Source organism: Mobula hypostoma, chromosome 14, assembly GCF_963921235.1.
Source record: "Mobula hypostoma chromosome 14, sMobHyp1.1, whole genome shotgun sequence".
NCBI lineage: Eukaryota > Metazoa > Chordata > Chondrichthyes > Myliobatiformes > Myliobatidae > Mobula > Mobula hypostoma.
The window spans coordinates 47,980,109-48,003,974 of record NC_086110.1 but is presented as its reverse complement, the minus strand read 5'-3'; the positions used below and the strand labels follow the sequence as shown (position 1 = coordinate 48,003,974).

Genomic DNA, 23,866 nt, shown 5'->3' with positions numbered 1-23,866 from the left:
CTTAAATGGAAAGATTCCAATCCCTCTACTCCATTTCAATCATTTTCCCAAATGATAGCATGCCTAAACTTGGAAAAAATTAGGAGCAGTACAATGGATCCTTCGGTTAAATTTCAAGAAACTTGGAGGTCACTTATTCAATATTTTCATATGATTTAACTTGACCCTTTCTGAATCCTTTAGAGTAATTTTTTGTTTGTGTATAGAGGAGCGGAGTTAACGACAAATAATAATTTTAGCCAATGTAATATGACAGCCCAATCTTTGCTTGCTTTTTTTTTAAATTTAGTTGTTTTTTTTTAGTTTAGGGTTTTTTTCTCTTTATAAAATATCTTTTTCATGGTTAGTTATTAAGAGATTGGGAGGCTAAATTACATTTGTTACTTGGAATCTGTGCTTGTACATGTTAACCATTATTAATGTAATCCCAATCTCTTTGTATCATTATTATTGTTATGTTTCTTAATTTTGAAACTTAATAAAAAGATTGAAAAAGAAAGAAATGTGGCAAATGTTCAGGGGATATTTGCATGGGGTTTTGCATAGATACGTTCCAATGAGACAGGGAACGGATGGTGGGGTACAGGAAGCATGGCGTACAAAGGCTGTTGTTATTCTAGTTAAGAAGAGCTTATGAAAGGTTAAAAAAAAAACTAGGTAATTATAGAGATCTGGAAGATTACAAAACTAGCAGGAAGGTGCTTAAAAATGAAACTAGGACCTGGGGTAAGAAGAGGGTGTTTTGGAACAGGAAGTTAATATATTTCGATCATGATTACCCCCCAGCGGTCCTACAGAAACGGAAGGAATATTCCGAAGCGAAATGAATATTAAAGCAAAAAAAGATTAAATTCCAAACCCCTTCCCACTAAACTGAGAGTATTTTACGAAGGAGGGATACAGCTATATCAGACAGTGGAAGAGGCAACTACAGACATGAAGAAGAGGACTGCCTGTTAGCGTGGTCAAACCAAGGGAAAGTCTGGCTGAGCAGTTATCCCGACCTGCTTGGGAAATAGTAAGAGAACTGAGAAAGCAGGGGACGGGAGGAGGACAAGAGGATATTAGAAAGAGACTGTGGGTTCTCCGAAGACAGCCCTCACCTCCTCCAGAAGAGCCATAAGGTTTGGCTAACTTTAAAAGTGCTGATAAACTAAACGGAAGCAAAAATAGACCGTGATATACCTACCTCAAGAAATACGTATTATAACATGGATTTTATATTACTCAATTTACTTTATTCATTCATTCACTCCTTTCACCCCCCCCCCATGAGAATATATATAGATATGGGAGGAATACACAGGGAAATCATTTCTGTGTAACTGGCATAGATTTTTTTAAACTTACTTTTATAGGTACTGCAGCAGGGGCCCTCAACTCACAGGTAGGAGGGGCTATCCCCCACGGCTAGACGTTTCCCCTAGCTCAACCCAGGGTCATCTGGAGATCCCAGCCTTGGAATCACACCTTCGTTACCTTTTTGTTTATTATTCATGTTTCTTGGTTATTTGTTCAGAGAGTAGATCGATTAAGTTATATTCTGCAAATTTCAGTGATAATACTAACAGATAAATACATGTGGCCAATGTCAATGGGCTGTTAAATTCAATCAAATGAAGTAAAATTCTATCAAAAATGAAAAAAGAACAAGCCCATGTAGTATATTTATAGGAAACTCACAAGTGATAATGAGCATGGAAAATAAAAGAGAATGGGCTTCACTAATTTGTTTTTCTCCTCATATAAATCAGGACATAGAAGAGGAGTTGCTATTCTCATCTTAAGCAAGCTAAATTTTGAAAAAGTATTCGAAATGGGAGATAATGAGGGCAGATTTATTCTGTTAAGGGAGAATATAGACGGAAATCTAGTTACTTTATTGAATATATACGCACCCCCAGGAAGTAATATTAGTTTGCAGAAAATAGTTCGGCACAGCCAAGAAGGGCCAAAAGGCCTGTTTCCGTGCTGTAGTTTTTCTATGGTCTTTTTTTCTAAAATTACTAATATTATGGTAACGGAAACAGTCTCTTGATATGTGGGGGAGACTTAAATTTACAATTACAACCAAAGCTAGACTCTTCCAGTAGAAAAACTTAGGAAACAAAGTCCTTACATACACTCTTTTTGAGGATGTTGGTCTAATTGATACATGGAGGGATCTTTTCCCCGATAGAAGGTATTACACTCATTATTCTGCCCCCCCATTCCGTATATACATGAAAAGACTATTTCATAACATTTGGGAAAGATAAAGACAAAATAAACACCTGTGGAATTGGGACAATAGATGTAAATGACCATGCACCTATATATTTATCTGTTGATTTTGACCTACAACCAAAGAATACTATTTGGAAACTAAATACAAGCTAACTCAATGATTTCTATTTTAAGGAACAAATTAAAAGAGAAATTGGTCTTTACTTAGAATTCAATGATAATGGAGAGGTTTCACCTCCCATTCTATGGGATACTATGAAGGCTGTCTTAAGAGGGAAAATTAGAGCGGTACCTTCATATAAGAAAAAAAAAGGAATAAAACATTGAAGGAATTACAAAATAAGTTGAACGAACTAGGAAAAAAAACACAAATTGAGTTTGGCATAGGATACACTAGAGGAAATTTTAAAAATTAGGAATGAAATTAATAGTTTGGCTACACAAGAAATTAGAAAAAAAATTAATGCTTCTGAAACAGAGACACTATGAAAGTGGATCTAAATCTATGAAAATAGTGGAAACTGAAAAAAAAATAGCAGAAAATACAATCCATAGAAGTAGGGATCCAAGAACAAAAGTGATAAAAAAAAGCTAAGTGAAATTCAAGAAGCTTTTGAAATGTTTTACAAAACTCTATATTCCAAAGCTCCAGGGGGAAGCATAGCCCAGACTGACATCTTCCTTAATTCTTTAGAGTTAACCACTTTAAGCCAAGAACAACATAGAACAATGACTGCTGACATAACTGAAGCTGAACTAAAAACTGCAATTAGTAGGCTTAAATTAAGCAAGTCACCAGGATCAGATGGATATACAGCATAGTTGTATAAGGAATTTAGAAGTGAGTTAATTCCTGTTTTACTCCCCACACTGAACTGGGCTCTAAGAAAGGAACAAATGCCACCCAGCTGGAAGGAGGCAATAATCTCAGCTATTCCGAAAGAAGGCAAAGATAAAATGGAATGTGTGTCATTTAGACCAATATCTGTTCTTAATGTGGATTATAGAATATGATGGCCAAACGATTAGAAGAGTTTCTACCCACACTGATACATAATGATCAGACAGGCTTTATACAACAACACCAAACACAAGACAATATACGAAGGACACTTCACATTATGGATCATATAAAAAAAACAAAACTGAAGCAATAGTGATAAGCGTGGACGCTGAAAAGACATTTGATTCGGTTAATTGGAATTCTCTTTACAGAGTTTTATATAGATTTAGTCTACATGACGCAATTATTAAAATTATACAGGCACCATACGACAATCCTACTGCAAGGATTAAAATCAATGGATACTTATCTAATAGTTTTACCCTAGAAAGGGGCACGAGACAGGGTTGTGCATGGCCACCGCTACTCTTGGCATTATATCTGGAACCATTAGCTCAACACATCAGACAAAATGAAGATATCAGGGGAATTACTATTAAAGGGACAGAGCAGAAATTGGCCTGTTACGTGGATGACATTTTTATCTATCTAGGGCAACCAACATACTCTTTATCTAAATTGATGCAATCCTTTGAACAATATGGCCAATTATCAGAATACAAGATCAACATAGATAAAACCCAACTACTTTCATATAACTATAGCCCACCAAGAGAAATTGAAAGAAGATATCCTTGGGCATGGCGAACAGAGTCTGTCAAATATTTGGGCATCATTATCAGAATGCAATTATCAGCCTAGATATATAAAAAAATTAAGGAAGATATAACAAGATGGAACCTAATTCCTTTTCTTGGTCTCAGTTCAAGGATTGAATCTATTAAAATGAATATACTGCCCAGACTACTACATCTCTTTCAGACCCTACCAATAGAGACTAACCAAAATCAATTCAATAAATGGAACAAGATGCTATCAAGATATACATGGCAAGGTAAAAAGCCTAGGGTTCATCTCAAAACTTTGCAATTAGCCAAGGAAAGGGGGGGGATGGGGCCTACCTTCCCTTAGAAATTACTATTTTGCAGCACAGTTGAGAGCTGTGATATGCTGGTGCAATCCACCATATGACGCTCAATGGAAATACTTTCCATCCCCATACAGGCAATTTTGGTTGAAAACAACCTACAAAGTTACATAAATACTATTGATAACCCGTGGGTGAAATGGACTCTTAAAATATGGAAAACTATTATAAAAGAATATAAACTGGAGAGATATTGCAATTCTTAAATGGTGTGCATATGACTCGGATTTTACGCTGAACAAACTGGATGTTAGATTTAAGGACTGGACAGCTAAAGGAATAACAGCTATTTGCAATATAATGAAAGAAGGAACACTGTTCAGTTTTGAAATGCTCAAAGTGAAACACTTATTAGAAAAACAAGACTTTTATTGATATTTACAGATGCGACAGTATGTTAATAGGATGGTTAAAAATGCAACCAAGGCAAGTACATGTTTGATAATTTCAAGCGTGTATAAGGGTTTGTCAAATCTTAAAACTCATTCGACTTCGTGCATTAAAACAAAATGGGAGAAGGAAGGAGGGATAATAATATCTGAGGAAGAACGGACAATAATATGGAGGTAACAATGGAAGTGTACTGGTTCATAGAAATGGAGGGAGTTCAGGTGGAAAAACTTGTTAAGATATTTTATTACACCCTCTCAGAAATTCCATTACGATAGTACCCTCCCTGTTTGCTGGAGAAATTGTGGAAATCAAAATGCAAACCATTATCATATTTTCTGGGAATGCCCCGTTATCAAAGACTATTGGAGTGGGACACACAATGTCCTGCAAGACATCTTCAAATGTGAAATATCCTTAGAAAGTAAGACTATATATTTTGGGTACATACCTCAAGAATGGTTGAAAAGAGATAAATATTTAATGAATATACTGCTGTGGCTGGTAAAAAGACCCTTACCAGGAAATGGTTACCACAGGAGAGCCCAACTTTAAATGTATGGATGGAAATTACATCCATACATAAAATGGAGAAGGTAACAGCATCTGTTAATCATAAGTTGGAACCATTTGATTCATACTGGGAAAAATGGTTTAACTACATAACACCTCATAGGCCTGATTTTATTCTCACAAGTCAACGAATATGTTGCAAAAAAAAAATCACGCCCTACTTTGTACATAGTTTTCTTCTTTTGATTGTTCTTTCTTTTCTCTCTTTTCTATAAGTGTATACCTCAGACAAATATTATGTGGAGATTTGTGACAAATATGACTATATGATATATATGTACAGTATCTGAAATACATCTTATGGAAAATTTTGTTTGATGATGAACTCAATAAAAAATAAATTACAAAAAAAGAGAATGAAATTAGGAGCCAGAAGGGGCCATGAGAAGGCCTTGGCAGACAAGATCAAGGAAAACCCCAAGACATTCTACAAGTACACGAAGAGCAAGAGGATAAGGCGTGAGAGAATAGGACCAATCAAGTGTAACAGTGGAAAAGTGTGTATGGAACTGGAGGAGATAGCAGAGGTACTTAATGAATACTTTGCTTCAGTATGGCGATTGTAGGGATGACTTGCAGTGGACTGAAAAGCTTGAGAATGTAGATATTAAGAAAGAGGATGTGCTGAAGCTTTTGGAAAGCATCAAGTTGGATAAGTCACCGGGATCGGACGGGATGTACCCCAGGCTACTGTGGGAAGCAAGGGAGGAGATTGCTGAGCCTCTGGCGATCTTTGCATCATCAATGAGGATGGGAGAGGTTCCGGAGGATTGGAGGGTTGCGGATGTTGTTCCCTTATTCAAGAAAGGAAGCAGGGATAGCCCAGGAAATTATAGACCAGCCAGTCTTACTTCGGTGGTTGGTAAGTTGATGGAGAAGATCCTGAGAGGCAGGATTCATGAACATTTGGAGAGGTAGAATATGATTACGAATAGTCAGCATGGCTTTATCAAAGGCAGGTTGTGCCTTACGAGCCTGGTCGTTTTTTGAGGATGTGACTAAACACATTGATGAAGGTAGAGCCGTAGATATAGTGTATATGGATTTTAGCAAGGCATTTGATAAGGTAACCCATGCAAGGATTATTGAGAAAGTAAGGAGGCATGGGATCCAAGAGGACATTGCTTTGTGGATCCAGAACTGGCTTGCCCACAGAAGGCAAAGAGTGGTTGTAGACGGGTCATATTCTGCATGGAGGCCAGTGACCAGTGGTGTGCCTCAGGGATCAGTTCTGGGACCCCGACTCTTTGCGATTTTTATAAATGACCTTGGGGAGGAAGTGGAGGGATGGGTTAGTAAATTTGCTGATGACACAAAGGTTGGGGGTGTTGTGGATAGAGTAGAGGGCTGTCAGAGGTTGCAGAGGGACATTGATAGGATACAAAACTGGGCTGAGAAGTGGCAGATGGAGTTCAACCCAGATAAGTGTGAGGTGGTTCATTTTGGTAGGTCAAATATGATGGCAGAATATAGCATTAATGGGAAGACTCTTGGCAGTGTGGAGGATCAGAGGGATCTTGGGGTCCAAGTCCATAGGACACTCAATGCTGCAACACAGGTTGACTCTGTGGTTAAGAAGGCATATGCTGCATTGTCCTTCATCAATCACAGGATTGAGTTTAAGAGCCAAGAGGTAATGTTGCAGCTATACAGGACCCTGGTCAGACCCCACTTGGAGTACTGTGCTCAATTCTGGTCGCCTCACTACAGGAAGGATGTGGAAACCATGGAAAGGGTGCAGAGGAGATTTACAAGGACGTTGCCTGGATTGGGGAGCATGCCTTATGAGAATAGGTTGAGTGAACTCGGCCTTTTCTCCTTGGAGAGAGAGGATGAGAGGCGACCTGATAGAGGTGTATAAGATGATGAGAGGCATTGATCATGTGGATAGTCAGAGGCTTTTTCTCATGGCTGAAATGGCTTGCATGAGAGGGCATAGTTTTAAGGTACTTGGGAGTAGGTACAGAGATGTCAGGGGTAAGTTTTAAAAAAAATGCAGAAAGTGGCGAGTGCGTGGAATAGGCTGCCGGAGGCGGAAATGATAGGGTCTTTTAAGAGACTCCTGGATTCATACATGGAGCTTAAAAAAAATAGAGGACTATGGGTAAGCCTAGGTAGTTCTAAGGTAAGGACATGTTCGGCACCGCTTTGTGGGCCAAAGGGCCTGTATTGTTTTCTATGTTTCTGTGACATCTAAAATCTCCTGAAACTCAATGAAATATAGCCACAGTTATGCCTTCTTTGTAACTGCATCGATATGTTGGGCCCAGGATAGATCCTCAGAGACATTGATACCCAGGAATTTGAAAATGCTCACCCTTTTTACCTCTGATCCCTTGCTGAGGACTGGTGTGTGTTCCCTCATCTTATCCTTTCTGAAGTCCACAATCAATTCTTTGGTCTTACTGACATTGAGTGCAAAATTGATGCCACAACCCCACTCTACTAGCTGCTCTACCTCACGCCCGTACACCTTGTCATCATCTGAAATTCTGCCAACAACAGTTGTGTCATCAGCAAGCTTACGGCTTGCACTTGAGCCACACAGTTGTGGGTGTAGAGAGAGTAGAGCAGTGAGTTAAACACACATTCATGGGTCGCACCAGTGTTGATTATCAGCGAGGTAGAGATGTTATTTTCAATCTGCAGGCTATGGTCCTCCAGTGAGGAAGCAGAGGATCCAGTTGCAGAGGGAGGTACAGGGGCCCAGGTTTTGGAGCCTTATCACCAGACCTGTTGGAATGGTTGTGTTAAACGCTGCAATATGATCAATAAACAGCAGCCTGACATAAGCGTCAGTATTGTCCAGGTGATCCAAGGCCACTTAAGAAAATAATGAGATTACATCCACTGTCGACCAACTGTGGCGGTAGGCAAATTGCAATGGATTCAGATCCTTGCTGAGGCAGGAGTTGATCCTAGCCATAACCAACCTCTTGAAGCACTGATTGCTACTGGACAATAAGGCAACTCACCCTGCTCTTCTTGGGCACTGGTATGAGTGTTGCCCATTTGAAGCAGCTGGAACTTCTGACTGTAGCAATATGAGATTGAAAATGTCTTTGAACACATCCGCCAGTTGGTTGGCTCAGGTTGTCAGAGCCCTACCAGGTACACCACTGGGGCCTGTCACCTTGCAAGGGTTCACCTTTTTAAAAGACGTTCTGACGCTGGCCTCCGAGACAGAGATCACAGGGTGGCTGGGTGCTGCAGCGATCCTCATAGCTGTACTTTCATTCTCCTTTTGACAGTGAGCATTAAAGACACTGAGCTCATCTGGCACTGAAGCGTCACTGCCATTTATGTTAGGTTTTGCTTTGTAGGAAATAATGGCCTGCAAACTCTGTGCAAGTTGATGTCCCCAACTTTCCCTTTTACCTTGATTGGAATTGGTCTTTTGCTCTCGAGTTAGCCCCCTGAAAGTCATACCTGGCCTTCTTGTATAATCCTGGATCACCAGACTTGAATGCTATAGACCTAACCCTCAGCAGGCTACGAATCTCCTGGATCATCTATGGCTTCTGATTTGAATATGTACAGTATGTTCTCGTAGGCACACGCTCATCCACACAGGTTTTAATGAAGTCAGCGACAACTGTGACATATTCATTCAGACTCGAAGATGGATTCCTGAATACAATCCAGTCCACCGACTCAAAGTAGTCCTGCAAGTACTCTTGCACCTCCCTTGTCCATACCTTCTTGGTCCTCTCTACTGGTGCTGCAGTCTTCATGAAGGAGTAGAATTACAGCCAGGGGATCAGACTTTCCTCAGTGTGGGTCTGGAATGGCACGGTAGCACTCTCGATGGCAGTGCAACAGTGGCCCATTGTATTGGCTCCTCTGGTTCCACAAGTGATATCTTGGTGATAGTTATTTAGAGACTTTTTCAAGCTGCCCTGGTTGAAATCCCCCAAAATGATGGAGAAGACATCTGGGTGTACTGTTTCATGCCTGTTGATTACATTGTTCACTTCATCTGGAGCCTGTCTGACATGGGCCTGAGGTGGGATGTGCACCACTACCGAGATGGCTGAAATGAATATTGTGAATGAACACTTATAGAAAACAAATAATTGAAATACCTTGCAAATTTCTGAAGCATATTACACCAAACAACAAAAGAAATTAATCAGAACACATACGAGAAGAAGAAATGGCTCCGAGTTGCCAATCAGTGTTTCTGCAAAGCATAACATTCTCCTTTTCAAAGTGCTGTATGATAAGAGGTCGAGATCCGGATGAGATGAATTCTTTTCTTTAATGATTTTTGAAAGCAATTTCTGAAATAAGCAAATGAAAACAATTAAAAATCAAATTATATGCTAAGCACATATTAAAAGCACAATTACCACAGCTGCACTTCATTTTTACGTGTTGAATATTCATTATTTCATTATGTACATTATTAAGTGGATTCCAGTTAATTGGACCATTTGTTAATCAGGGCAGCCAAATATTTGGGACAACTCAAAGAACAAATAAATTAAAATCGAGAGAATAGCTAGGTTTCTCACTGTTTATTTGGGACACCATGCCACTTAACTGGGACAAGAGACTGCGCGCATGTCGCGTAGCATTATGACACTACACCATGCTTAGAGTGAACAGCTTTTAAACAGCGTCACTTGCATGTATTTGTGTTCAAAAGGCAGCAATTTTTGTCACTGACAGTTGGCAAGTAATACACAGTAAGACAATTCAGAACTATTTTGCTCACTGAAATTCCAAGCATTTAGGCTTAGAGATGCCAGAAACAGCTGTGAGTGAAAATGAAACTATTTTACTACCTCTACAAGTTAGGAAGTATAAAGAATTAAGATATTGATAATCATCTTGAATGTTACAATGAAAATGAAGATTTGGAGGATGCAATCATCGAAAGCAGCCCATTATCTGCAATAGGTGTCTGATTTTGTTCATTTACAATCAAAAAATCATGGCAGCGTACACTGTACAAATTCCTCCTTCGATAACTATAAGGAACTATAACTACACAATTTTATAGTACTGTAGTAGTTTTGGTAGTGTTTTAATATGTTCTGTATTTCATTTAAATAAACAATTTGTTACTCAATTAAACCATAGTTTGCATTTTTATCCCTTTATTACTGTTTCCATTAACTTCAGCTAATTGGTGCAACCGCTTAATTGGGCCAAATTGTTCTGGTCCTGATGTGTCCCAATTAGCCAGAATCCACTGTAGCTTGGAGTTTGTTCCATTATCATCAACTCAAGCCATGGCAAAAATGAAGCATAAACTGGATTGAATCCTTTACAAACGTAATCTTGGATAGAGATACACAGTTATAATTGATTTAACTCTAGTGTATTACATGGAAGAATCACAATCTCCTTTAGTACTTCTCCACCATTACCAATTACGTACTTAGTCAGACCAACAATTATCAATGGCCTACACTTAGGAGACTGATAAAGAGTTTTTCAAATAGTTCCTATTTCAGTCTCTTGCTGACTGGAATGTAGCTGGTGTTATTTGCAATTTTCTAACCATCTACAAATAAGGGAGCTCTATTTAAAACTGCAAAGAATGTGGCAGTTAACACAGCAAGCCTTCAAAATTTACTGAGTGGATTTCAAAGAAGTTCAGATCCCTCAGCATGGGAGTTGATGCACACAGGGACAACAATAGTAGCGTTACACAGTATTCATAACATTCATCTAGAGACACAGAATAGCCAACTGTCACCTCAAAGATGAGTAACTTCAGACTTTTCACTTAGAAGACTACAACAAAAAAAAATCAATGAGATTGAAACCAATGGGTCCAGTATTACAGAGATTCCAAATGTTGGTTAATGGCTTTGCCTAACCAGAGATGGTAACACAAGCATTTAACAGACTAACATCCGGTTCTGGCAAAGCTTTCATTAGTTTTTGTTTGGAAGAAACAGTCCATCACTTTTCATAACTTTTCATAACTAGTTGCTATAGTATTTTCAGTGTGGCCTCTTTTACATTGACAAGATCAATGGTAGACCAGGCAACTGATATGCACAATTGCAAACTTGGGTAGCCTACAACCCAATGGCACGAACAATGAATTTTCCATTTTCAGGTAACCCACTTCTCACGTTCCTTTCCCACTCCATGAAGTCCATTTATGTTTTCTCTCCTTTTGCTGATTGTTTGTAGACCCATATGGCCATTACTCAGACTCCTATTCAACTGCGTTTCTTGTCTCCTACTGTCTCACCTTCCAGGCTCTGTCTGCCCATCATCCCTCCTTTGTTTCCACTTATCAACTTCCATCCTCTGCGTGTACCATCCTCTCCCTTCCTCCACCTGCCTATCTGCCTGTCACCACCCCCCCCCACCACTCCACCTAACCAGTTCCGCCATACTTGATTACACAGACTTTCCTCCCTCCACACTCTCAGTCCTGATGCCTGGTCATGGCCACCTTTTTACTTCCACAGAATGAATTCCTCAACTGACTGAATTCCTCCAGCAGCTTTTTAAATCCAGAAATCAGAGTGGAGTTGGTGCACAATGCTTCCACTCTTTGCTCAACTACTGAAAGGACATTATCAGCGCTTCTACTATTAAGAGTACAACACACTACCATTCTTTGAGCATCATTTCGAAAGACTTATCCCTTGCTGTATTCCTCTCCATGATCAAAAACATGTTATAGATTAACCCAATGTGGGTTAACCCAGTATAGATTAACCCAGTGTGGCCACCTCCTGCACCTTTTGAAAAACTGTAGATTTGTGTTTTGGCATATCCTTCAAATCCAAGCACATTGCCTGACAAACCTTCAGATTCATGGAAAAATTGAATTGCATCTTACTTCACAATAGATTCAAGAAAAATATTTCACATACTATTTAAGCAAGACCATGGGAGTTATACTTCTATTCCTTCTTTCCTGCTACAAATGTATACAACCATTGTTATCAGGGTGGAAAAAATTGCAACAGCGAAAGACCAATATAATATAATGCCTGCCACAACACCAAGAAACCTTATTTTACCACCCCAGGTTAAGTAATTACCCCAAACATACCTGGTCAATAGTATCCTTACTGCAAGGTTGTTCCAAAATCTTAGATGCTTCTTGAAAACGGTTATTCTTAATAGATTCAACCACAGCCTTTAGAGAGGACCAAAATGTTACTCATGGTGCAGAAAAAAACTTACTAATTTTGCAAAAGCTTTGACTCCCAATCATCTCAACATGATACATGATTCATGATCATGAACTACAATTTAGGAAAATCAATGGCTACTACTCCTACAGCCCATCTTGTACAGGTGGAAAGCAGAAAATCAACTTCAAGGAGTTAACTGTGGCAACACCATTGTTGTCTTTGTAGATTTTCTGCATCCCAAGAATTACCCAAGAGGCTCAGATCCGCTGTACATCATCTTAGCATCCTTTCAAATAACACCTGAAATATTCAGATAATACCCATTTTTCTTATTAATCTTGGCAACTATTTTAAATTTGATGAGATTGAAATGGCTGACTGCTGGACTTAGCTGACTAATAAGTAAATGCTTTCTTCAAAGCCTTGTAGTGGATTAATTAAAATCAGTAAGCCAGGTATGACTAAAAGCTATTACCAGAACACTTCCTTACTACAAATGTTCGGACATTATTAATTGTTACATTTATACCACATCTTATTTCAATGCCTCAGAAATATTTCACAGCTGACTACTCATAGTTTTAGAGCACTACAGCACAGAAACAAGCCTTCTGGCCCATCTAGTCTATGCCAAACTGTTGTGGTCCCACACGTGGATCACAACCATCCATACCCTTCCACTACATGTACTTAAATGCCAAACTTCTCTTATATGTTGAACTTGAACCTGTATCCACCACTTGTGCTGGCAGCTTGTTCCACACTCTCACCACCCTCAGAGCGAACAAATTCCCTTTCACGTTCCCCTTCAATATTTCACCTTTCAGCCTTAAACTATGACCTCTAGTCCAGATTCACCCAACCTCAGTAAAAACAGCCTGCTTGTATTAACACCACTCATTCTCCAGGGAATGAAGTCCTAATCTATAACTCAGGTCTTTAAGTCTCAGCAACATCCTTGCAAATTTTCTCTGTATTCTTTCAATCTTGTACCTTTCCTGCAAGCAGGTGACCAGGCTGCACGCAGTAGTCAAAATTGGGTCTCCCCAACACCTTACACAGCTTCCATATAACATCCCATCTCCTGTACGCAATACTTTGATTTCTGAAAGTTTATGTGTCAAAAGCTCTCTTTTACCACCCCATCTACTTGTGACACCACTTCCAAGGAATTATGGAACTGTATTCCCAGTTCCCTCTGTTCTACTGCACTCCTCAGTGCCTTACCGTTCACTATGCAAGTCCTGTTTTGTAAGGCTACAGTGTAATAAGTTATATCAGTCATTCTGTTGTACTAAAAACTCACACACGACAAAAAAATTGAATTGGTAAAAAAAGTGCTGAACTAACCTGCTGCACCAAAGCTCCTCTGGTCTCTTGGAACAAAACCTCATCCAGTGATAACTCTGTTTTCATTTGGTCCAGAATTGATAAAACAGATTCCAGTGGAAAGGTATCTTTCCCTGAAAATCAAAGAATCACACAATCATGATAGCACAGAGTTGACTGATTTGTTCTTCAGATTTGTGTTAGGCTTTCAGTAAAGAAACATGGTCATCCATTTCTCACTCTTTCCTAACCCAACAATTCCTCCAAGTGCCCTGCTGTAATGAACCCCACACACTAACTATACAGTTGCTGCACCGTGCACCACCAAACAGATGCACTGCATTTATTTGTCAAGAATACCATTTAGGTACATCTCCAAAACCATGAAGGCCTCCAGCATCAAAATAAAAGGATCTGGCACAGATTTCTTGCCAAATCACACACCATCTTGACCAGATATGTCAATGTTTTACCACTTCTTCATTGTTACTAGATCTCCACCACTATCTGTAAGCAGTATGCACATTCTACCCTTGATCCCTTGGGTTTCCTCCCGGTGCTCCAATTTCCTCCCAGAGTCCAAAGACATACTGATTGGTTGGTAGGTTAATTGATCATTGTACATTGTCCCGTGATTAGGCTAGGGTTAAATCAGGAGTTGCTGGGTGGCGCAGCTCGAAGGGCTGGAAGGGTCAATTCCATACTGTAGCTCAATAAATAAAACCAAAGGATACCATAGAGGTATACTCATCTGCAGTTTATTAACACCTTCTCAAAGGAATGAGTAGTTATATCTCACAAACAAGTATAGAAAAAGATCTGAAATCTGTGGCCTCTGGTTCTCAATATCTTCATTAAGGGGAACAGTTTTCCTATACTGTTTAGACCTCATTACTCTGAAGTCCAGAGTTTTCATCTCAATCTTTTCTGTTCTTAGGAGAAAAATTCCACCCTTCAATGAAAGTAGTCTCACATTTCTTAAGGATTCACAGACTTCCTAAAATGTATTGATCAAAACTAAACAAGACTCCAGTTGTGACCAAACCAGTAATAAAAGTTAATTGTAAGTTCCAGTGTTCGAATACACTATGCATTTTGTTATGAACCCTAAGATCCTTAAAGTTTTTATTAAACCATTAATCACTGTCCTGCCTCCACTCTTGAGCATAGTACTCTTTAATTTAACAGGGCCTCTCCTCATTTGTTGCTGGGATGTGGATACTGATGTGGCTGAAAGTCTGAGAACTTAATTAAAGCAATGCGTTGGTAACAAATTTGAGAGCTTTATGAGAACAAAGTCAGAAAAATATTTCAAGAAGTATTATGATAACATCAAAGTCAGAAAAAATAACTAACATTGAGAGCCTAGATAAGTACATTACTTACCAAATTTGGTTAGAAATTGTATTGTGAGCAGTTTCTTTCCAATCTCCTCTGTGTCGATGTATGGTCGATTAAGGACAGCTATTATTTGAAATAAAGTAAAATGTATTATTTTATTAAATAAAAACCTGATTTTTAAAATATCTTTTGAGCAAATACACAAATTTACAGATTTTCCCCTTCAATCATTCTATCAAAATCTATATTCTTTATTTATCACTCTAACAGAAACAGCTTTTCCTGTTCACTGTCTTAACCACTTAACCACTGAATTTTGAGCACGTCAATTTGTTCCAAAGACATCAACTACAGCCTGCATTTTCTCTTCAGTTATACATTTCTAAATCTCCTCTCCATACTCCAAAGTTTTAACATTTTTCTTATAGTGTGACTAGAACTGTGGAAAAAGTGAACCACTAGTTAAAACAGAAATTCACCAACACCTTCAGTGTGAAAGAACAGTCCATAAGGCCATATAATGTAGGAGCAGAATTAGGCCATTTGGCCCATTAAGTCTGCTCCGCCATTTCATCATAGCTGATCCCTCTCAGCCCCAATCACCTGCCTTCTTCCCATATCTCTTCATGCCCTAATCAAGAATCCATCAACCTTTGCCTTAATGATTTGGCCTCCACAGCCAGCTGTGGCAACAAATTCCACAGATTCACAACTCACTGGCTAAAGAAATTCCTCATTTCCATTCCAAAAGGATTCTGAGGCTGTGGCCACTGGGCTTAGAGTCCCCCACCATAGGAAACATCCTCTCCACATCTACTGCATCAAAGCCTTTCAACATTTGATCGGTTGCAATAAAGCCAACCCTTCATTCTTCTGAATTCCAGTGAGTAGAGCACCATAGCCATCAATGCTTCTCATATGACAAGCCTTTCAATCCTGGAATGAATTTCGTGAACCTCTTTGAACCCTCGCCAATGTCAGCACTTCTTTTCTTAGATAAGGGCCCAGTTGTAGGCCAATTGATGCAAATTACATTTGAAAATCAAGTTCTTAAATAAGGCACGAAACTTATTGTCTACCATGTAGCAGTGCTCTAAATTTAGACTACCGACTGAAAGCAGAAGACAGCTAGGAGGTAGCACCAACGTCCAAATTCATGCCAGGTCAACATCCTCAGGGTCTAAGGCAGGGGTGGCCAACCTTTTACATTCCATGTGTCAATTTTTTCACACACGAGTTCAGATGCGATTTTTTTCACACACGACTTCTATATTAACATATCTTCACAAGAATTGTGGGGGTACAAGAGTTGTATGGCGCATCTGAATTCGTGCGTGAAAAAAATTGATACATGGAATGTAAAAGGTTGGCCACCCACCCCTGGTCTAAGGTTTAGGTCAGTTATGTTGGACAGCTCAGATCCAATGCACACCAGCCCCAGACTTTCAAATCTATTCTGAGCTCTCTCATGTGAGATTACCAGGCAGACAGAGGAAAGGATTCAATATTGTGTTCAAAGGCTCCTCAAAGAAATTCAACATCCACTGACTTCTAGGTATTTCTGATCCATAATCACTCAATGTGAAGAAGTCTTCAAATCCCAGCTGATAAAGGCAGGTGTTTGCCTATCTTAAGTAACATTCCAGTACTTTCAAGGATTACTTTCTTTACAGTTCTTGTATCCTACCATTATTCACTTGCTTTGGTCACCAGCAAATGCATTCTCAGAATCAGGTTTATTATCACCGGCATGTGACGTGAAATTTGTTAACCTAGCAGCAGCAGTTGAATGCAGTACATAATATAGAAAAAAAAATAATAAATAAGTAAATCAATTGCAGTATACATATATTGAATAGATTAAAAACCGTGCAAAAACAGAAATAATATACATTTTAAAAAGTGAGGCAGTGTCCAAGGGTTCAATGTCCATTTAGGAACCGGATGGCAGAGGGGAAGAAGCTGTTTCTGAATCGCTGAATGTGTGCCTTCAGGCTTCTGTATCTCCTACCTGATGGTAACAGTGAGAAAAGGGCATGCCCTGGGTGCTGGACATCTTTAATAACGGATGCTGCCTTTCTGAGACACTGCTCCTTGAAGATGTCCTGGGTACTTTGTGGGCTAGAACCCAAGATGGAGCCAACTAAATCTACAACCCTCTGCAGCTTCTTTCAGTCCTGTGCAGTAGCATCAAGGCCACAACAACAAATCAAGAATATCACTGGTAAAAAGCTCCTCTGTTCTTCAAGTGGATGTTTGAAAGCAAAGGACGGTACTGTTATCATGGAAAAAGGATGAGATTATGAACAGATGGACTGAATATATTCAGGAATTGTTTGAAGATGTTCGAGGCGAAAAACATCGAAGGTCCAAGTATTTTAAAATCTGAAATTTGTAAAGCAATAAATAAGATGAAGAAAGGTAACAGGTCCTGATGAATTAGTAATAGAACAAATTATCACCCTTGAAGATTATCGAATTGAAAAACTTACTGATTTAATCAATGACATTTATGAGACTTGAATAATACCAGAAGAGATGAAAAAAATCAGTATTTATCACTCTTCCTAAGAAACCTGGAGCAATAGAATGTGAATTACATAGGACCATAAGTTTAATGAGTCATATCACCAAGATACTTCTAAGAATTTGGTGACAAGAGCTATAAGTACGATACAAGCTGAAATAGGTAAAGTACAATGTGGTTTTGTGAAAGATAAAAGGTACAAATATTGATGTTAAGGATACTATCAGAACGAGCTATTCAAGTGCAAAAAGATTTGTTTGTTATTGACTACACAAAAGTATTTGATAAAGTGAAGCACAATAAGTTATTTGAAAACTCTAGATCTAGATTCGAAAGACCTCCGCCTAATTAGAAATCTGTACTGGGAACAAACTGCAGCTGTAAGAATAGATGGAGAAGTGAGTCCGTTTATGAAAATCAAGAGAGGCATTAGACAAGGGTGTGTTTTCTCCCCCGATTTATTTAGTGTATAGTGAAACAATATTACAAAAAATAAGAGACATCTTGGGAATCAAAGTTGGCGGTGAAAACATCAACAATTTCAGATATGCAGATGACACTGTGTTAATTGCAAGTACGGAGGAAGAACTACAAAACTTAATTGATATAGTTGTTGAAGAAAGTGCAAAGATGGATCTATCTATCAATTGCAAAAAGACAGAATGTATGATGATATCCAAAAAGAAGGAGAATCCTATCTGCAGGCTGAGAATAAACGGGGAAGACATAAAACAAGTACAGAACCTTTTGCTACTAAGGAAGCTGGGTGACATCAGTTGGCAGGTGCGACGTGGTCACCAAAAGAAGAATAGGGATGGTGAAAGACACCTTTATGAGAATGAAGAGTATACTGACCAATACTAAACTAGGCATGACAACCCGCCTCAGAGTACTGAAATGTTACGTTTATCTAGTTATGTTATACGGCTCAGAATGTTGGACAATATCTAGTAACATGAGGAAACGAATTGAAGCAGCAGAGATGCGGTTTTTGAGGAGGATGCAAAGAATATAATGGACGAAACGATTATCTAATAATGATGTCATGAACAGAACAAGAAGAGAAACAAAATGAGAGATCATGAAAACTTCAACGTAACTTCATTGGACATGTGATTAGGAAAGAGGAGTTAGAATGCACGGTAATTATGGGAAAGATTGAAGGGAAGAAAGCAAGAGGAAGACAAAGACAAATGATGATAGAGACAGCAGCCAGAGAACTGGAAATGAATACCAATGAATTGATCCACTTGACCCGAAACAGGAGTGCGTGGGCCATGGCAGTCAAAGCTCAATCTGGGCATGGCACCTGATGATGATGATACTACAAACTTTCAAACGCTCAGGAGATAATTGAGCAGATGTGTCCACAAATCAAGATAGCATTTCAGGTCAGGTATCCTTCCTCAAAAAGGAAGCATTCATTATTAAAAATCCTCACCATCCAGGACATGCCCTCATCTCATTACTACCAATGGGGAGTAGATACAGAAGCCTTTTAGGAACCGCTTCTCCCCCTCCACCAGATTTCTGAATGGTCCATGAAAACTACCTTGTTATTTATTGCATGGACTGTATTGCTGCCACAAACCAACAAATTTCAAGACATATGCCAGTGATAATGAACCTGATTCTGATCAGAACTGAGAAAGAGAGAAACCACTTAGCCTAGGTCACAGAATTATCTATTGAACATGGAGACAGGCGGAATGAAAGGGAAGAATGATACATTAACACATTACAGTTACCAAGAAACTTTTATGAAGAATCTCAAATCCAAAGTATCTGTTTCATTTTCCACAGATTCTGCCTGACCTGCTATTTTTACTTATTGACATACAGCACAGAATAGGCCCTTCCAGCCCTTAGACGTGCTGCCCAATAACCCCCGATTTAATCCCAGCCTAGTCACAGGACAATTTGCAATGACCAATTAACCCAACAGCATATCTCTGGACTGTGGAAGGAAACAGGAACACCAAGAAGAACCTGACACCGTCACAGGGAGAATGTATAAACTCCTTACAGACAGCAGTGGGAATTAAACACAGATTGCTGGAATTGTAAAGCATTGTGCTATCCACTACATCAACCTTTTTTGCACCGCGGACCGGTTTATTATTGACAATATTCTTGCCGACTGACCGACGGGGGGGAGGGTTGCCAACGGACAAGAGAGGCAGTCAAATACATTGTGTTTACCCCGAGAAAGACTACCATGACCATGAAGCCTTGCGCGGGCACATGTGTGACGTGTACGTGCCGATTTTTTTCTACAAATTGTGGTTTGGCAATTCTGTTCAGTGAAACTACACTGTACATACATTATTTCTACTTTACATAGGCTGTGTATTTATCAGATCATTCCTGCTTTTACTATATGTTACTGTTATTTTAGGTTTTATGTGTTATTTGGTATGGTTTGGTAGGTTATTTTTTTGGTCTGGGAATGCTCAAAAATTTTTCCCATATAAATTAATGGGAATTGCTTCTTCGCTTTACTCCATTTCGGCACGAAAGGTTTCATAGGAACGCTCTACCTTAGCAGGGGAAATACGGGACAAGGGCAGTCCAGTGTGGGACAAACCAATTTAGCCCAATGTACGGGATGTCCCGGCTAATATAGGACAGTTGGTAACCCTGGGGCAGGGGTGTTAATCACGACCAGAATACACTATAGGTGATAAGTCAACTATAAGTCACTTATAAGTGGGCAATACACTCAATTTCGTTTCTAAAAGGGTTTATCTAACGAATTCAATATTAATAACACAGCGCATATTTTTCTCGCATGAATATAGTGATAAGTCAATTATAAGTTACTTATAAGTCACTAGCATCATAACATTTTAAGTAACGTTTGGATATTAAACACACAGCACATATTTTCCTCTTATGAACATATAAAATCATTGCAACACACCAATATCGTTGAATCAGTGGGAGCCCTGGGCTTGCTTCCCTGCAACAAGATGGTCCCATCGAGGGGTGATGGGAGACAGTGATACTCGAAGGGGGTTCCTTATGTCCAGTCTATTCCGCAATTTAGTTTTCGTTGCATTCATTGCAGAAAACCCCACTTTGCAGAGATGTGTTGGAAATGGAAGCAACGTCTTCAGTGCTTTCGTGGCTATCTCAGGATATTTGGCCTTGATTTTGATCCAGAATACCGGCAGAGATGTTATGTCAAACATACTTTTCAGCCCACTGTCATTTGCAAGCTCGAGGAGTTGATTTTCTTCCCGCGCTGACATGGATGACATGTGCGTAATGGTTCAACAGTGGGCATGACAGGGAATGAGGAAAGGTGCAGCTGACTCATATCGCCAAATCATATCGTTTCCTTGCGGCCCGGTGGCTGGGGACCACTGCACTGCGCTACCATGCCATTCTAGCATAGTGTTCTTGTTAGCCTGATTCAACCGACACTATTATTTCACCCAAACAACAGGAATTCTGCAGATGCTGGAAATTCAAACAACATACATCAAAGTTGCTGGTGAACGCAGCAGGCCAAGCAGCATCTATAGGAAGAGGTGCAGTCGACGTTTCAGGCCGAGACCCTTCGTCAGGACTAACTGAAGGAAGAGTGAGTAAGGGATTTGAAAGCTGGAGGGGGAGATGCAAAATGATAGGAGAAGACAGGAGGGGGAGGGATAGAGCCGAGAGCTGGACAGGTAATAGGCAAAAGGGGATACGAGAGGATCATGGGACAGGAGGTCCGGGAAGAAAGACAAGGGGGGGGGTGACCCAGAGGATGGGCAAGAGGTATATTCAGAGGGGCAGAGGGAGAAAAAGGAGAGTGAGAGAAAGAATGTGTGCATAAAAATGAGTAACAGATGGGGTACGAGGGGGAGGTGGGGCCTTAGCGGAAGTTAGAGAAGTCAATGTTCATGCCATCAGGTTGGAGGCTACCCAGACGGAACATAAGGTGTTGTTCCTCCAACCTGAGTGTGGCTTCATCTTTACAGTAGAGGAGGCCGTGGATAGACATGTCAGAATGGGAATGGGACGTGGAATTAAAATGTGTGGCCACTGGGAGATCCTGCTTTCTCTGGCGGACAGAGCGTAGATGTTCAGCAAAGCGGTCTCCCAGTCTGCGTCGGGTCTCACCAATATATAAAAGGCCACATCGGGAGCACCGGACGCAGTATATCACCCCAGTCCACTCACAGGTGAAGTGATGCCTCACCTGGAAGGACTGTTCAGGGCCCTCCAGTTCCTCCAGCGTGTTGTGGGTGTTGCTTTGACCCCAGCATCTGCAGAGTATTTTGTGTTCATGACCAAGAACTGATAGATAAAGAGCTGATGCAATTGGAAGAGGAAAGGATAACAATCGAAACCGAATGCAGCAGCAAACGGACCGAAAGTGAAGTTGTCCGGGAACTGGATGTGAAGCAACTGCGTGAGATTTTCGCTGCAATGATTGCAGAAAAGTACGACTTTAATTTTGAAAGGGTACGTAGGTTTAGGGCATATTTGCAGGATGGTTTGAGTGCTCACAAAGAAGTGTATGATAGAACAATGCACGAGGCTAAGCAATCCAGCATACTGTCGTTTTTCATGCCTTCCACATCAGCCCCAGCAGACGACGAACCTCAACCTTCGACATCAACGCAGGCAGAGATAGAAGATGATGATCTGCCTTCCCTGATGGAAACAGCCAACGATGAGATGACACCTCAGTGTCCCACCACCCCAGTGGTCACAACCCCCAGGCCGCACACCGATACATTGCCGCGAAGCATGCAGTGGTGCAGCGGTAGTCGGGATGCATCCAGCACATCTTTAAGAAAAAAAGCCAAAATAAACAAGCTAATTGATTAGGTGCTGCCCAGCACTTAAATGTCGGCCCAGATCAGAGGCAATTGCCGATTGCATCACCTCTGACTTGGCCCAACATTTAGGTGCCGGGTGGCACCTAATTAATTAGCTTGCTTATTTCAGCTTTTTTTCTGGGTGCGTCCCGGCTACTGCTGCACCCCTGCATGCTTCACAGATCGGTATCGGTCGGCGGCCTGGAGGTTGGGTACCATGGCACCACTCCAACCTCAGACATCTCAGCCTAACACATCATCATCAGTGTGCTTGGCGCTGTCTTCCCGATTCTGGTAAGTGATACTACACTGTACAAACATTATTTCTACTTCATAGGCTGTGTATTTTTATGTGTTATTTGGTATGATTTGGCAGCTTCATAGCTTAAAGATTACTGGAGAGTGTTTCTGCCAAGAGCACTTGCATGAGATTTCGCTACGGTGGACAGTGCGGCAATGATTGCAGAAAAGTATTTCTACTTTATATAGGCTGTGTATTTATCATATCATTCCTGCTTTTACTATATGTTACTGTTATTCTAGGTTTTGTGTGTTATTTGACATGATTTGGTAGGTTATTTTTTGGGTCTGCGAACGCTCACAAATTTTCCCCATATAAATAAATGGTAATTGCTTCTTCGCTTTACGACATTACGGCTTACGAACCGTTTCATAGGAACACTCTACCTTCGGATGGCGGGGGAAACCTGTAAACCAAATTATTTAATTTAAACACAGACCAATTTGTTTCTCTCTCTCTCTCTCTAAAGAGTAGGAAAGCAGAATTATTTTGTCCCTCCTCTAATCCTGTCTGACCTGATGAGTTTAATCCAGCCTGTGAAAATTTTCACGGATACTTGTCTATAGCTTAATTGCTTCTACTTAAACTTTTAAAAGTCCTGATGAAGGGTCTCGGCCCAAAACGCTGTTATACTCTTTTCCGTTGATGCTGCCTGGGCTGCTGAGTTCCTCCAGCATTTTGTGTGTGTGTTGCTTGGATTTCCAGCATATGAAGATTTTCTTACGTTTTAAAAAAAAAGTTTTATTCTGAAACACAACCGAAGAGTGATGCGCGAACGCAGCAAGTTCACCAATAACTAACTTATTAGGTTACACTTCCTTAAAAAGTTTAAACTACATTTTCTGGAAATAGGTACATCCCTCTTATGAAAGGTGTCGGGCCTGGACTTTTAAGTTTCTCCTTCCAGGATGGTCAGCTGAGTTTTTCCAACGTTTGTTTCCCCCACGGTTTACTTAAAACTGACCTTGTCCCCGTTTGTTAATCTGATTTTTTTCTCACCCGTTATCACATTTAGAATGGCGCAGAATTCTTCGTACTCGCCGTCTCGAAAAGCCTGGACTGCACAATGGAAGTTAAACTCCAAAATCCAGTGGTTCACCAAGCGCTCGGGACTCCGGAGATCAGCTTCAGTTCCGCCAGACGACGTGCAGTTTGATCTTATCCCTATTTCAGATTCCAGCACACCTCCAGTTGACCCTCTGGGCTGCAACTCCGATTTCCTAAACAATCGCCCCGCCATTTCGCACTTAAAA

General features: G+C 40.1%; 1 protein-coding gene across 2 annotated transcripts in view; it reads right to left on the bottom strand.

Annotated features, from left to right (window-relative positions):
• terfa (telomeric repeat binding factor a) overlaps positions 1–23,866 on the bottom strand; it is a 48,147-nt gene extending 24,281 nt beyond the window's left edge. For both annotated transcript variants that reach the window (XM_063067099.1, XM_063067100.1), the window contains exons 1-5: positions 23,613–23,866; positions 15,014–15,091; positions 13,649–13,761; positions 12,214–12,300; positions 9,326–9,463 (exon numbers count right to left, since the gene is read on the bottom strand). In XM_063067099.1, the coding sequence (XP_062923169.1) occupies positions 9,326–9,463; positions 12,214–12,300; positions 13,649–13,761; positions 15,014–15,091; positions 23,613–23,853 (657 nt within the window). In that variant the 5' untranslated portion in view covers positions 23,854–23,866. The remainder of the gene's footprint in view (positions 1–9,325; positions 9,464–12,213; positions 12,301–13,648; positions 13,762–15,013; positions 15,092–23,612) is intronic.